Here is a 15,145-nt window from a genome sequence, read left to right as displayed (position 1 = left end):
CCCAGGCAAGGATAATGGTGTGGGTAGTCCTTCCCTTCTCCAGGGGATCTTCCCGATCGAGGGATCAAACCCATGTCTCTTGCGTCTCCTGCATTGGCACATGTGTTCTTTACCATTAAGCCACTTGGGAAGCCTCTGCTTCCTTATAGGTGGTGACAATTAAAGGCTGATGTCCAAGGGGGGCTGATGAAGCAGGTGGATTTACCTGTTGACAACCGTTCCTTCAGTCACAGTGTTTGAGAATTTATATAATAAATGGTTTAGGAGTTAAAAAATCTAATGGGATCTATAACCTTTTAATCAGGAAAAATTTCTCCCAATTTTACTTTTTTTCCTCTTGGATGTGCTAAAAGTAGTTGGACACCTACTTACTTTAACAAGCTTCCAGCAATTTGTGAAATGATTCCTTGTTTTACTTTATTTATTTATTTTCCTTGTTTTATTTTAAATCAGTAGTTTCTTACTGACTAAGGTAAGTTCCCACTGAATTTGAGATTGGATGTAGATAGGATTCAGTTCAGTCGCTCAGTGGTGTCTGACTCTTTGCGACCCTGTGGACTACAGTAGAGGGTAGAATGTGCTGATTTTAAAAGTCGTGAGAATGTTTTCTCTTGTTCACTTACGAAAAATCATTTTTCCTCTACATATGATAAGTATTAATATAAAGTTAAGAAAAAACAGCAATTTTATCATCGTTTTTTATTAGAATTACATAGTGTTGCTAAAACAAAAATTCACCCGAGTAGATTTTAAAGGTTGAATTGGCTGTATTGAATGATTCATGAATCGAGCAGCACCCCATCTGGTCAGTAGAGGGGGCTCCTTGTCTTGCCTTTAAAAATCTCACAAGCAAAAAAGAGCATTTCAAGCTTAGGCAACCTTCCTGTGTGGAAAGAGAGGGCCCATGTGAACAATCATCTTTCTTTGGGGACGGAAAGGACCACCTCCTTGGTGTTGATCAGAGAATTTCACACTGAAATTATATCCCCCAGGGTTATATTCCTGGGGATACTGACCTGAGGTTAGGTTGGGGGTTAAGTCTTGGTTTAGCATGGGGGACTCCATCCGGGGCCTGGCGTTTTCCCACGCCGTGAGGTTGGCCAGGATCTTCCCTGTGAGAACCACTAGGAGGGGTGGGTTAAAATGCAGAGTCCTGGGCAACCTCCTGGCCGAGGATGGGAGGTGGGCTCAGAGTCTGTACTTCACAGACTCCCACTCGGTTCTGACTCTATCTGAGGGAGTCTGCTTCCTGGAACCCCATTTTTAAAGATGAAAGGAAGTCTTTTCATAAGCATGTGATGTTATGTTAATGTTTCTCCTAGAAGTTGACATTCACATCGTGCCTAGATCTTACTCTTTTAGATCATTGCTCTGATAGACATTATTGTTGACACATTTTACATTCCTTAGTGTCTTCTAGTGGTAAAATTATTCAAAGCTAAAATAAATTGGAGAAGGAAATGGCAACCCACTCTGATATTCTTGCCTGGGAAATCCCATGGACAGAGGAGCCTGGTGGGCTGCAGTCCTTGGGGTCGCAGAAGATTCTGACATGACTTAGTAACTAAACAAACAAAATAAAATTAAATGAAAAAAAAAACCTGGGAGAGGGTATTTCAAGCTATGTTTGAAACATGAGAAGACAGAGGACATCCCAGTAGAAAATGGGGCTGTGGCCTTGACTGCCCATTGCGGATGGCCCCCTTCCCTCCTGATCACTAGTCCTTGTGACCTGGCCTGACACCTGTCCTTTTTGTCTGGGGCTCCCCTGCTTCTACCCACACCCGACCTCTTCTGGGGAGGCACCCCCCAACGCTCCCTGGACATCCCCCAGGGCCCCTCTGCCTGATGCCCCATCTTCACGATGCCCAAGTGGATCTAAATCAGGGGCAAGACACACAGACTTGTCTCTGGGCTGCCCTGCTGGGCTCCCCCTGCCCGCCTAGAGCTTCCTGCTCACCCCCATCTCAACTGAGCCTCAGGACGGTTGACCCACCTCTTGGCTGGACTTGGCATTTACAGTGGGGCTCATCCTGCCTCTTCCATCTGCAGGGCCTTACTCACTGCTGTGTCGACCCCCAGCGTGTTGCTTGAGATATGTGGTGTAATCAATGAAAGTAATGAGATAACTAATAAACATATAAAACAATTGAGCCTCACAGATAATAAAGAGACTGAGGACAGCTTTCTAACTGTATTGTTTTTCATTTAAAACACTTTATTATTGTTATTGTTATTGGCCATGCTGCAAGACATGCGGGATCTTAGTTCCCCGACCAGGGATCCAACCTGCGCCCTCTGCAGTGGAAGCGCATAGTCTTAACCACTGGACCATCAGGGAAGTCCCTTCTATTATTATTTTTTTAACTGAAGTATAGTTGATTTACAGTGTTGTGCCAATAACTTTCTAATTTTAAATTGGCCAAGGTTTAAAAAAAATATTTATTTGGCTGTGTCTGGTCTTAGTTGCAGCACGCAGGATCTTTCATTGTGGGGCAGGGACTCTCTAGTTGAGGCTCACGGGCTTAGTTGTCCTGCAGCATGTGGGATCTTAGTTCCTGGACCAAGGATCCAACCTGCATCTCCTATATTTCCAGGAGGATTCTTAATCACTGGACCATGTCCCTGGCCAAGATTTTTTTTTAAATGATAGAGTCCATTCTGGATGAAGGTCCAGGAGAGTGCGCTGTTGGGGCATTGGAGGAGGTGTAAATGGGCACAGGCTTAATTGAGGACAATTGGGCTTTTCCGTATCAAGAACCTTAAACTGCTGAGGAGACTTGTGCCTATAGATGAGCTCTACCTGGGTATTTACTGCATTTATTTAAAGTTCTCCTAGGCTCCCAGCTGCAGCTGCCCCTCACCAGAAGGTTGACGACCTGGCCTTCTTAAAAGAGATACAGGACCTCGTCCAGGAAGTTTATGGAGTGATGCACAAGGCTAGAAACTTACAAAAACTCTGGGTAGAAAGATCCAAGACTCCAGGCAAGTAAATCTCTCAGACTCTCCACTCCATCCCTGTTTGCTTATGAAACCCTAAGTAATCAGCAACCCTAAGTACCTGGTACTTAGGGTTGCTGATTTAGCAAATGAAAACAAAAGACATCCATTTAACTTTTTACCATAAGCATCTTTGGTATATAATTTTTACCACGGGCTTTCTGAAGCCATTGTTTAGGTTTTTTTCTGTGGCGGTTCCGTTCAGCAGGCTCCATGGATTAGATCATTGGTGATTCACTCCATCTCCAGCCCCTCACTCTCTGATGGTCAGGGGTGGTCACTGGTGCAGGGGTAATGAAAGGTCCATCTCTGTTACCAACTTGGGTTCTTGGGCTCCTCAAAGTCAATAGAAATCGATCTGAGGCCAGATGAGAAGTTCAGGCGAGGCTTTATTGAGGCCCCTGCTGCAGCAGAAGGGAGTGAGAACAAGTGACAGGTTGCCTTAAGTGGGATGAGGGTGGGGGTGGGTCAGTGGTCATGCTGGGTGATCTGCCCACCCCCTTGGAGGTGCTGTCTGCAGGGATCATGTTCAGGACACTGCTTTGTAGTTGGGTTTTGGCCTTTTTGTATCCTGTTGTTCATACTTTGGCCCAACTGCAGGAGATGTTTGTCCAGGTACAAATAGGCCCCAAGTCCAGCCTGACTCAGAGATGTGTCTCGGCTTTTCCAGTGAAGCCATCTGGGCACCCAAGCCCCCAGGCATGTCGTTAGTGTTCAGAGGCACTGTCTTCACTTGGAGGTTACAGGGCTTTTTGAAGCTCTCCTGTCAGGAATAAGGACTGATACACAGAGATGCTCCCATCACACCCACCACTCAGGAAATGAGAGTTTTAGGAGCCGGTGTTAGTAGCTGAAAGCAGAGACCAGCATAAATTTCTCATTTGATCACAACCAGATTCCAAATATAATCTGAAAAAATCATACTTTCATGTTTCTCTCCCTCTTCAATTTTTTTTCTTTCTCTTGTTTTTCTTTACTTTCCCTTTATTCTCTCTGTCCTGTTCTGTATGCTCACAACACCTGTGGAATTGGAGACTGAAAAAATAATAAATGGTTATTTGGTAATTCCATTTAATTTATTGGCTATTCCAATAAATAATAAATGGCAAATGGTTGAAATTTGGTTTACCAGTTAAATCACTTCCCTGGAATTTATTTAATATCGATGTGTTTTGAAAGGAGTGACTGTTGCCTTCAGATTTACTTCTCAGTTTGTTGTAATCATCTCTCAGACCAGGACTCTGTGATTGTGGCATTTGATTTTGGAACTAGAAAAGGTGCTTGGCACATGCTATCTGGTTGTTGCCCGAACTAATATCTCTGACGTCTTCTTTTTGTAGATTCTCCTTATGGTTCCAGTTTTTTAACAGTAAGTATTTTAACAAAAGTTTGAAACTTAGTCTTCAGAGACATAATGGTGTTGACTAAAAAAAAAAGTTGAGAAGTATGTTTTTTTAAAAACGTTTTTAATTTTTAAATTTTTGGCTGCATTGTGTGGCCCAAAGGATCATAGTTCCCTGATCAGGGGTGGAACTCATGCCTCCTGCAGTAGAAGCACAGGGTCCTAACCACTGTACTGCTAGGAATTCCAAGAACTATTTTTTTTTCCTTAAGAACTATGTTTTATTCAGTGGACTTGCTGAGGACTTAAGCCAGGGACAGCTTCCCTGGTGGCTCAGATGGGAAAGAATCTGCCTGCAATGCAGGAGACCCAGGTTCAATCCCTGGATTGAGAAAATTCCCCTGGAGAAGGGAATGGCAAACCACTCCGTATTCTTGCTTAGAGAATTCTATGGACAGAGGAGCCTGGTGGGCTACAGTCCATAGGGTCTCAAAAGAGTCAGACATGACTTAGGAACTGCTCTGAAGAGGCAAGGGAGGAACCTGGACATATAGGAATTTTTGCAACACAGACGGGGAAGTCGGAACATCAAAAGATTACTGTTGATTAAGGAAAAAGCACATCTTGTGTGAATGAACTTAGTGCCTCTCTATGTATGGGAAGATGCAAGAGTCTGGGCTCATTGAAGTCATCCTTTGGATGTGCATCTTAGTCATCTGGGGCCACTGTCTTGCTCTTCTCCATCCTGAACCTCCTCAGGGTGCACAGGGGAGGGGAGGGGGTGGAGGGGTGGGAGAGTGGTCTCAGCTGCAGCACCTGCTGGCTTGACGGCTGCAGCATTCCCTGTTTACTGATATGACAGCTGACATTCTTCTTCTACAATGGTTAAATTCAAAGCACTGATTTTAAGTTTACTCTTCAAACATGTTTTTTGAGTGATTTGATTGTTAGTTAACACTGTATAGAAGCTGTATTTGAGATAGCCAGAATCTTGCAAGAGATGGATTAAAAGACGGATTTACTTTTCTTAAGTAAGGTTGTGAGTTTAGAAAAGTCACATCGGACATTGAGGCTGGATGGTGGTGGGTGACTCAGGGCAAGTGGCTCTGCTCTTCCACTGGAGAGTGCCCAGGTTCTGTCCCTGGTCAGAGAACTAAGCCACAGCATAGCCAAAAAAAGATTCATATCTTTGGCACAAACCTTTGACTTGCATTAGATACACAGCCTTCAGTTAAGGCCTCAGTTATTGTCGGGGGACGTTTTGCTTTCCAAGGGACATTTGACAGTGTGGAACATAGTTTTGGTCACATGGTTGTGGGTGAGGGGGAGGAGGAATTTTTGTGAGGATGGAAGTATTCAGCTATTGACACTATAACTGATATAGTCATGATTGTGCTCAGCTGCAAGAACAGAAAAAACCCAAATAATGGTAGCTATTCCAGTTTTGTTCAGATTTGAACAATACATCATTTATTTCCAAAATCTATCTCAACATCTTAGAAATTGGTTCAGCTTGTTGCAAAAACTGATGTCTACCTCTCTTCCCCGGTTCAAACTTCCACAACAGTTAGAAAACCAACCTCACAGAGTAATTTTAAAATCAGGTCTGTTCAAAGTAGTGACTCACTAGGCACGGCTTTGGCCCCCGGGGTTTCTGCGTTCTTATAGCTGTTGTGGCCCTGCCCCTTCCCCTACTCCCACTTGGCGTTTTGTTCCATCAGATGGATCTCAATAAGACCGAGGAAGTGATTGGGAAGCTAGAGAGTCTCCACCAGCAGCCTCACCTCTGGGACTTTCTGCTTTTACTGCCAAGACTCTACGCAAACAACTTCCATGTTGCAGATAGCGTCCTCGGGGGAGGACACCTACTCCACGCGGTTCTGACGTAAGTTAAAATGAGAAACGTAACCAGTTACAGAGGATCGGGTTCATCCTTCTCACTTTCTTTTTTAGTTTTTGTTGTTGTTGTTGTTTGTTTGTTTTGCTTTGTTCCGTTTTGGCTGGGCTGGGTCTTCATTTTGTATCTTCATCTTTTTTCTGATTTTATTTTTAACTGGAGGATAATTGCTTTGCAATGTTGTGTTGGTTTCTTCCTCCTGACTTTTTAATGGGAAAATAAATCTCTGAGTGATTGATACAAGAAAAACAGGCATTATATCTCTGGAATTGTATCACCCAGAGATGGCTGAGCTCCTGCTTCTCTACACCTGCCTCTCGTTCCCTGTATAAATATTTTACGTAAGTGCACTGATGTTATTCAGAGTATGTGCACCCTGATTTAAACTATATAATGTTGCATCATTAATGTTTCCTGTGTCCTGATGGTCTTCAGATGAGCATCATCACTGGCTGAATAACATTCCATTTTAATAAGGTATCGTACACCGCAGTTTACTTGATAATTTGTAACTGATCTTTGGTTGTTTCTGAGCTTTTCGTTATTGGAGATATGACATGAACATAACGTTACTGAGTCCAAGCTTGCTAAGCTTGCTCTGCTCGCTGCATGACAGGCCAATGAATCCAAGAGACTAAGTGTTGAGGCAAGGAATCTGACTTTATTCGGAAAGCTGGCTGGCTTACTGAGAAGATGGCAAACTACCATCTTGTCGGGGTCTGGATGCTGGGTTCTTTTACAGATCACAGATGGGGGATGGTGCGGAAACAAAGTAATCTTGCAAGTATCTCCTAGAATGGCAAGCCTCAGGCAGGGGGATGTGTTAATTTCTTTCTTTCTGCCATCTCCTGGTGGACAGGGTTCTGAACAAAGGCAGTTTAGTTTAACAGTCAGGCAGAGGGGCAGGATTCTCTGAGGCAGGACATTGTATGATAATAATAATAATAGTTACTGATAATAATAACAAAAACAACAGAAAGCAAGTCAAAGAAACAGTTCTTACATGGAGTCAAAATTGACTTCTCCCTGCAACAATAACACTGTAAACTAGTTTCTTAGTAAATGATGCTGCAGTGGCCCCAAATATTACCCAAAACAGCTAACTCAGTCTTACCAGTTGTGGTTCATGAAGCAGCACATTGGTCTCCTGTGATGGACCTGACCCCACGTTACCCTGGGTTGAGATAGGAGCAAGATCTAAGCCCCCCGTTAAAGTAACAACCTTTTGCTTTCCCTTGCGTTCAGTTCAGTCGCTCAGTCGTGTCCGACTCTTTGAGACCCCGTGGATCGCAGCACGCCAGGCCTCCCTGTCCATCACCAACTCCTGGAGTTTACCCAAACTCATGTCCATCGAGTCGGTGATGCCATCCAACCATCTCATCCTCTGTCGTCCCCTTCTCCTCCTGCCCCCAATCCTTCCCAGCATCAGGGTCTTTTCCAATGAGTCAGCTCTTCGCATGAGGTGGCCAAAGTATTGGAGTTTCAGCCTCAACATCAGTCCTTCCAATGAACACCCAGGGCTGATCTCCTTTAGGATGGACTGGTTGGATCTCCTTGCAGTCCAAGGGACTCTCAAACGTCTTCTCCAACACCACAGTTCTTGTTTTCAATAGCTGCTGCTCATCAATCACCGCTTTCACTTCTGTGTTCTTGCTTACTAGATACACCCATGGAAACTAGGGCTACCTGGGGAGGGGAGAGATCTGGGCTGTTTGAGCAGGAAGTTTACTGTGTATAAAAGATGTCCAGAACAAAGCCGGGGCGCTCAGCCTTTGGAGGTGACTCTGCAGGGCCCACACCGGTGCTGAGTAAACCCAGCTGTTCTGCATCTTTCAGTGCCGCTTATCTCTTTCTGACACCACGGTTTCCACAACAGGGTGACCTTTGAGAGGACCCCTTCCCAGGTGGCTTCCCACATTTTAATAATGTGGTCTTCCCCTACCCTCAAATCGGACTCTGTGTAAATCTGTTGTATGAATAGGGTATTTTATTAGTAAAAGTTGGTATTCTTTCCAGATTTTAAACCATGACTTGTTTTCTCTGCCATCAGTGAGAGCAGTCAGCATTGCCCTCAGGCCAGAGGGAGGAGTCCCTGCTGCAAAGGGGGCCCCTGGCCTCTGCAGCAGAGCCCCCCGCCCCCACTGGAGCTCCCTGTGCAAGGGGCCAGAGCCCACTCTGAGAGCTCCGTAGGCCTCTTCCCTGCCCCCATGGAGGGCAGCTCTCCCCACTGGAGTGTGAAACCCCAAGTCCCTGGGTGGTCCGGGGGCTGCTGTGGGCAGGAGTGTAAGGTGAAGGGTGTGGATGGTGCTTGGATGTGCAGGCGGGAGTATCCAGGGGTGCAGACGGGGCCTTTGAGATGCAGACAAAGCTGAGGTTCAGGCAGAACTGGGGATGGGTGAGTGGGGGGATCAGGGACTCCTACCCCCTCATTCTGGTGTATAACTCAGAATCAGAACATTATGAAGTTGAACAAGGCTTCCCACAGGGTTCTCCAGTAGGCAGGGGGCCCCCGGATATTAGACTGAGTGTCCAAACTTGACACAGGCGGGCTGATGTGCACTTTTCTGAGGTCACAGCACTTGGCACCTGTCGGCTTCCTGAGTGGACCGAAGAAAGCGCTTAACTTTTGTGTTTCATTCCTGGTCCAGGGAGTCGGGGTCACACTCCAGCCCTGTGAGTTCCAGCCACATCCTGCTGGCGTGGGGCAGAGGGGGCCAGGGGCAGGCCACCTGTTTTGCTAATGGTGCTCTTGTTCTGCTTCGTTTCCAGTTCCTTATCAGCTCTAGAAGATTTAGGTTGGCTGCCACTCAACCACACCTTTTCCAGGGTCTCTGACATGGTGCTAAAGGCGGCCGTTTCATTGCTGGCATTCCTGCAGGAGAGTGGAGCAGTGGCCACAGGTATGGGCATCTTACTGTTGTTGTGACATTTCACTGCTGTACTGGTTAAATTTATCAGCAACCACCACAAAGCTCACATGCTGTTCAAAGAAATGATTTAAATAAAATATCAAATGCAAGAAAGAATCAGTTGTTTCTGATAGAGGTAGACTGAAAATTTGGAACTCAAAGCAATTTGACTTTCTACCAAAATTCTGCAGTCATTTCTAATGTTATTTTTAATTAAAAAAATAACTGATTTTAAAACTCTTGGACTTGATGGCCTCCAAGAATAGACCTGTCATTGGTCCTTTTTTTTTTTTGGGTTGTACCACTCGACTTGTGGGATCTTGGTTCCCTGAGTAGGGATGGAAACCTGGACTCCTAAAGGAAGTACAGAACCCTACCCATTGGACCGCTAGGGAAGTCTCATTAATTCTTTGATTTTAGTCTTTCCTCCCTCCTAAACTCCTATTAGGAAAACATATTTGAAAAATATTTGAAGTATTTGAAAAACAGTAAGAGAAGAAAGGTGATATGGATTTAGAACCACTCCCCCAACCGAATAGATAGTCTTTCCACAGGAAAAGGTGAAATGACTTAGCTTGACCCAGGTGTCCTTTCTTTTTCCTTAAATTTTCATTTTCTTTTATTTTACTGACAAAATTGTATATATTCAAAGTGTACAAGGTGATGATTTGATATATGTATACGTGGTAACATGATCACAAAAAACCAGTTACTTAAAACATTCGCCACTTCACACAGTTGCCTTTTTTGGGTGATAATGATGTCTGAGTAAATTTCAAGTATATAATACAGCATTGTTGACTGTAATCCCAGTGCCATGAAGGAAATCTCCAGAGCTTACCTTTAACTGGAAAGTCTGTACTGTGACCAATATTTCCCGCCCGGCACCTCTCCACACACAGAAGTGCTCGTTTTAATCTCAGAACCTGTCTTTTTCCCAAGCCAGATTTCTGGGTAGCCCCCCCACCCCCCACCCACTTCAGGACCTACCCAGAGCTCCCTGTGACCCTGACTTCCTGTCATCTTCACAATATTAATTTCAGGGCACGTGAAGTCTCGTAGGAGGGCTTGTGGTGGAGGCTTGCGTAGCTGTAGCGCTCAGCCGATGCTTGTTGGATCATGATCTGAAATGACCTAGAGCTGGGTTTCCAGATGCAGGTTCACCCTGGAATTTATGTGCTTGTAGGTTTGAAGTTGCCAGGCCATACTCACCAGAGATACCCGACCTTGGAGGTCTCGGGTGTAGATTTTGGGACGGGGGTTGCCACTTCTGTATGGCGTTGCTGGGTTACTTGGGTACCTTATGAGTTTTATATCTTGATTGGCTCTGTTGCGGAGAAACTTTTTCTTTGGTTTTAAGTAATTTTTATAAATATAATTTTAAAGACTCTACAGTATTTTGTGCTATAAATAAATCATATTTCCTTCCCTCCCTCAGCACTAGACACTGAGTTGGTTTTCAATATTTAAACAGTGTAGAATCAGAGCAGTAATATCGTGGTTCATGACTTTTCCTTCAGGCATCTTATTAGGTTTCTTGAGATAGATTTTTTAAAATAAAATTGTTGGGTTCAATATGTGAATTTCATAAACTTCTTGCCATTCCCTTTTCCAGGGAATCTTCCCCACCTAGGGATTGAACTCAGGTCTCCTGCATTGTAGGCAGATTCTTTACTGTCTGAGCCACCAGGGAAGACCATTATCAAATTACCCTCTAGAAATTTGTGGTCATTTATGTGCCAGGAGGTGGCTCAGTAGTAAAGAATCCACCTGCTAATGCAGGAGATGCAGGAGATGAGGGTTTGATCCCTGGGTTGGGACCATCTCCTGGAGGAGGAAATGGCAACCCACTCCAGTGTGCTTGCCTGGAAAATTCCATGGACAGAGGAGCCTGGCAGGCTATAGTATACCATAGGGTCTCAAAGAATCGGATACGACTGAGCATGCAAGGAAGCAAGTGACGTATCAGCGTAACCTCCGTAGCTCCGGATTAGCTTCTGTTTGCTCTTCCTGTGAATGGTCCAGTTGGCATTTGCCTTCTGTTCAAAGTGGAAAAGACATCATTTTCTAAATGACTTTCGACCTGTCCCAGTGTTGCTGCAGCTGATGGTATAAATCACTGGTTGTCTTGCAGAGTCAGGTTACAGCCTGTCTGTGAAGGAGCTAATGTGGGACCCGCAGAAGGTTCAGGCTGACCTGAAATCCCGATTTGGCTTTGATGACCTTCACGCAGAACGAGTCCTGAATTACTCTGCTGACCTACAGGAGGTACACACACTCGGCCGGCTGCTCTCAAGCTTTGGGTTTCTCCCCAAGGGCAACTCTAGAACCTTCTCCTGGGACCTTGGGGCAGGAGTTCCCTTATTGAAATCTGGCTCCTTGGACCGGGTGGGACGCTGCTGTGTCTGACTTTTCTAGAACTGCTCCTTCTCTCTTTCCTTGTCATGTGATCCCACCTCAAACACAGTTTGGATGTAATAGATCACCTCGCAGCAGGGGGACAAGCCAGGCCCCTGAAGCTGGGAGGTTGTGAAGGCTGGTGGGGTCCAGATGGGGCAGAGGGCATGAAAGGACTGGTTTCCAGGCAGAGTGGTGCCTGGGGAGCAGAGGTATAGGTCTGGAGAACCAGCTGGGTTCACCAGATTGGAGCCTCACCTTCCAAACTGTAAAATCAGGGGGTCTGACCCACTGACCCCTCCAGGCCCCACTAGCAGCTGCTCCTGAGGGTCTGGGAGGCCCTTACGTGCTGACCCTTTAGTCTCTTGGCACATCTGTGGGTACTTGTGCTTCTCGTAGGGCAGGAGCCAAATACTGCAGCCCTGTCTGCTTCCTGTGCCCACTTCCCTAGACCCCCTTCCCACCTCCAGATGGGATGACACCACGATTGCTATAAAACTATGTAACAGAGGAACACAGTTCTTTCCAACAATAACATACATGTTTTAATGGAGTTGTATTAGAGAAATTTCATATGAAGTTCATTCACAGCAATAAAGGAGGTTTGGTTTCAAAATATCAAGTAATTTCTAACCCAGAACTCTGATCCAAATTCATCTGGCTCTGATACTTAGAAAACGATTTTGGCAAAGCAAATTTGTGCGTCCAAGGTATCAGTTAAACTGGGCCAGCCTGTGGGTGCCTTTGGCCCAAGAGAGTGGAGACAAACAGTATCTGAAATCATCCCATGTCCTGGAGAAACTGCGGTTCTCCTGAAAAGGGTCATCAGCTTACTCCTGTACTCTGAAGGCCTGCCCTCCAGGTAAATGCACACGGACAATAATGCTCCATCAACTTGTAATGTCTTCAGTCAAACAAATGTCGGAGCTTTTTCTTTGGCAAGATTGTGGTATTATTAGGAGAAAAACGTCCCAGGGAAAAAACCCTGATTTCTAAATAGTTCCCGTATCATTGGCAGATTCCCACAGAGAGTTCACTGGAGCAGATGCTGTGCTCAGCCTTGTCTGGCTCCTCTGAGGATGAAGATGACGGAGAGGCTCGCCCTGCAGACTGTGACCCTCGGTGGTCAGCGGCCAAAGACTACCTGGCCCATGCGGTCAGCCGGCTGCACCTCTACAGACAGGTGGCCTCCATAGCAGACACCTTGTCCTGGCATGCCCAGACCTGAGCGCTTTCCTCCTGAATGTTTCACTGCTTGACTTAATTTATTTATCTAATCTTTTGGATTTTTTTCTGGGTTTGATTTCTTCTTTTTTTCCCCTATTTATTTACTTTCGGCTGTGCTGGGATTTTGCTGCTGCTCTAAGAACTTTCTCTGATTGTGGCAAGTGGAGGCTACTCTAGTTGCAGTGTGCGGGCTTCTCATTGCAGTGGTTTCCCTTGTTGCAGTGCATGGGCTCTAGGGTACACGGTTCAGTAGCTGTGGTGTGTGGGCTTAGTTGCCCTGCAACATGTGGGATCTTGTCCACATGATCCCTGACCAGGGATTGAACTGGTGTCCTGTGTTGGCAGGTGAATTCCCAACCACTGGACCACCAGGGAAGTCCTGATTTCTTTTTAATATTTTTTAAATGGAAGCACAGTTGATTTACAATGTTGTATTAGTTTCAGGTGTGCAATGCAGTGATTCAGTTATATATATATATTTCTTTTCAGATACTTTTCTCTTAGAGGTTCTTATAAAATATTGCATACAGCTCCCTCTGCTATACCGTAGTCCTTGTTGGTGATATTATTTATGCTTATTATTTTATTTTATTGTGGGGAGAACACTGAACATGAGATTTACCCTCTCACCTGATTTTTAAGCGTCTAACACAGCAGTGCTGCATACAGCTCAGGCCATACAGCAAAGCCCAGAGAGGGTGCACCTTGCTTATTGAAGCTTTACAAGAGTCAGTCCATTCATCACTGCCTGCCCCCTTCCACGTGTTCACTCTTTAACTTCACATCTTTCTGTGGGGGGAGTTGTGAGGAGCCCCATAGCCTGGTCACCGTGTACACTTTCTTCATATGCATCCCCTGCCCTCAGCTCGCTGGGTCCTCAGCACAGACAGCACCAGGGATCCCTCTTTATTTTATCGAACTATCGTTGATTTATAATATTATGTTAATTTCTGGTGTTTAGCAAAGTGATTCAGTTATATATATACACACATTCTTTTTCATACTCTCTTCCATTATGGTTTATCAGAAGATATTGGATTGGGGGCAGGAAGAGAAGGGGACGACAGAGGATGAGATGGCTGGATGGCATCACCGACTCGATAGACATGGGTTTGGGTGGACTCCGGGAGTTGGTGGTGGACAGGGAGGCCTGGCGTGCTGCAGTTCATGGGGTCACAGAGAGTCGGATACGACTGAGTAACTGAGCTGAACTGAACTGAACTGATTGGATATAGTTCCCTGTGCTATACAGTAGGACCTTGTTGTTTATCCATCCTGTATGCAATCATCAGAAAGTCCAAAGAGACAGCACTGACCAGATCAGCATTGACACGGTCAGTGGAAACCTTGTCTGGGTGGCGAGCTCGTGGAGAAATGGAAGATAGCCAGGGCACATTCCTGTTCACCATACATCCCCATGCTTTCAGTCTAGGAGGGAATGATCTGTTTTAGTGTAGTGTTGATAATCCATAATATGAACTGCCTTTAGTATCCCCAAGTTCATGACATAAAATGATATTCAGTAACTATGTATTAGCTATATAATTTTCAGACATATGAATATATTTATACCATTCCACATCAGCTTAGTTTTTAAGATTTATTTCACTTATTTAGAAATGTACATTGTTACCTTTGAACTTCCCTGATGGCTCAGCAGGTAAAGAATCTGCCTGCAATGCAGAAGAGACAGGAAACTCTCTAGGCTGGGAAGAGTCCCCTGGAGAAGGAAATAGCAACCCACTCCAGTATTCTTTCCTGGAGAATCCCATGGACAGAAGAGCCTTGTGGGCTACAGTCCATAGGGTCATGAAGAGTCAGACACAACTGAGTAACTAAGCACTATTGTTACCTTCTCTTTTGAAAATGGGGAGAAAGGAAGGAAAAAGAGAAACTGGGCCAACGAAAAAATTGCATGCATCCATTGTTGCAATTTGCAAATTTTAATTTCTGAGGAGAAATGAAATCCTAATACAATTGTTAACAGGTGTTTCAATCTGCCAACCACATAAAAACAGGCCATCTGTCACCTAGAATAGTCTGTTACTATTCCTTTCTTTTTTTCTCTTATTTTTGGCTGCATGAGCCTTTGTTGCTTTGTGTGGGCTTTCTTTAGCTGCAGCGGTGGAAGCTCCTCTTCAATGTGGTGCACGGGCTTCTCACTGCAGTGGCTTCTCTTGTGTGGAGCACAGGCTCTAGGGTGTGTGGGCTTCAGTAGTTGCAGTGTGTAGGCTTGGAGGTTGTGGCTCTCAGACTCTAGAGCTCGGGCTCAGTAGTTGTGGTGCATGGGCTTAGTTGCTCCTTGGCATGTGGAATCTTCTCAGACCAGGGATCAAACCAGTGTCCCCTGCATTGGGAGGTGAATTCTTATCC

General features: G+C 45.1%; 1 protein-coding gene across 1 annotated transcript in view; it reads left to right on the top strand.

The window, feature by feature from the left end:
• ABCA13 (ATP binding cassette subfamily A member 13) overlaps window positions 1-15,145 on the top strand; it is a 413,377-nt gene that overhangs the window by 34,742 nt on the left and 363,490 nt on the right. Inside the window, exons 4-9 of the mRNA XM_081536362.1 lie at window positions 2,831-2,985; window positions 4,341-4,369; window positions 6,064-6,227; window positions 9,009-9,139; window positions 11,283-11,416; window positions 12,564-12,728. Of these exons, the coding sequence (XP_081392488.1) occupies window positions 2,831-2,985; window positions 4,341-4,369; window positions 6,064-6,227; window positions 9,009-9,139; window positions 11,283-11,416; window positions 12,564-12,728 (778 nt within the window). The remainder of the gene's footprint in view (window positions 1-2,830; window positions 2,986-4,340; window positions 4,370-6,063; window positions 6,228-9,008; window positions 9,140-11,282; window positions 11,417-12,563; window positions 12,729-15,145) is intronic.

Source organism: Giraffa tippelskirchi, chromosome 10 (genome assembly GCF_054371585.1).
Source record: "Giraffa tippelskirchi isolate mGirTip1 chromosome 10, T2T-mGirTip1v1.2.pri, whole genome shotgun sequence".
NCBI lineage: Eukaryota > Metazoa > Chordata > Mammalia > Artiodactyla > Giraffidae > Giraffa > Giraffa tippelskirchi.
Note: the sequence above shows the minus strand (reverse complement) of the source record. Positions and strands in the feature narration are given on the sequence as shown.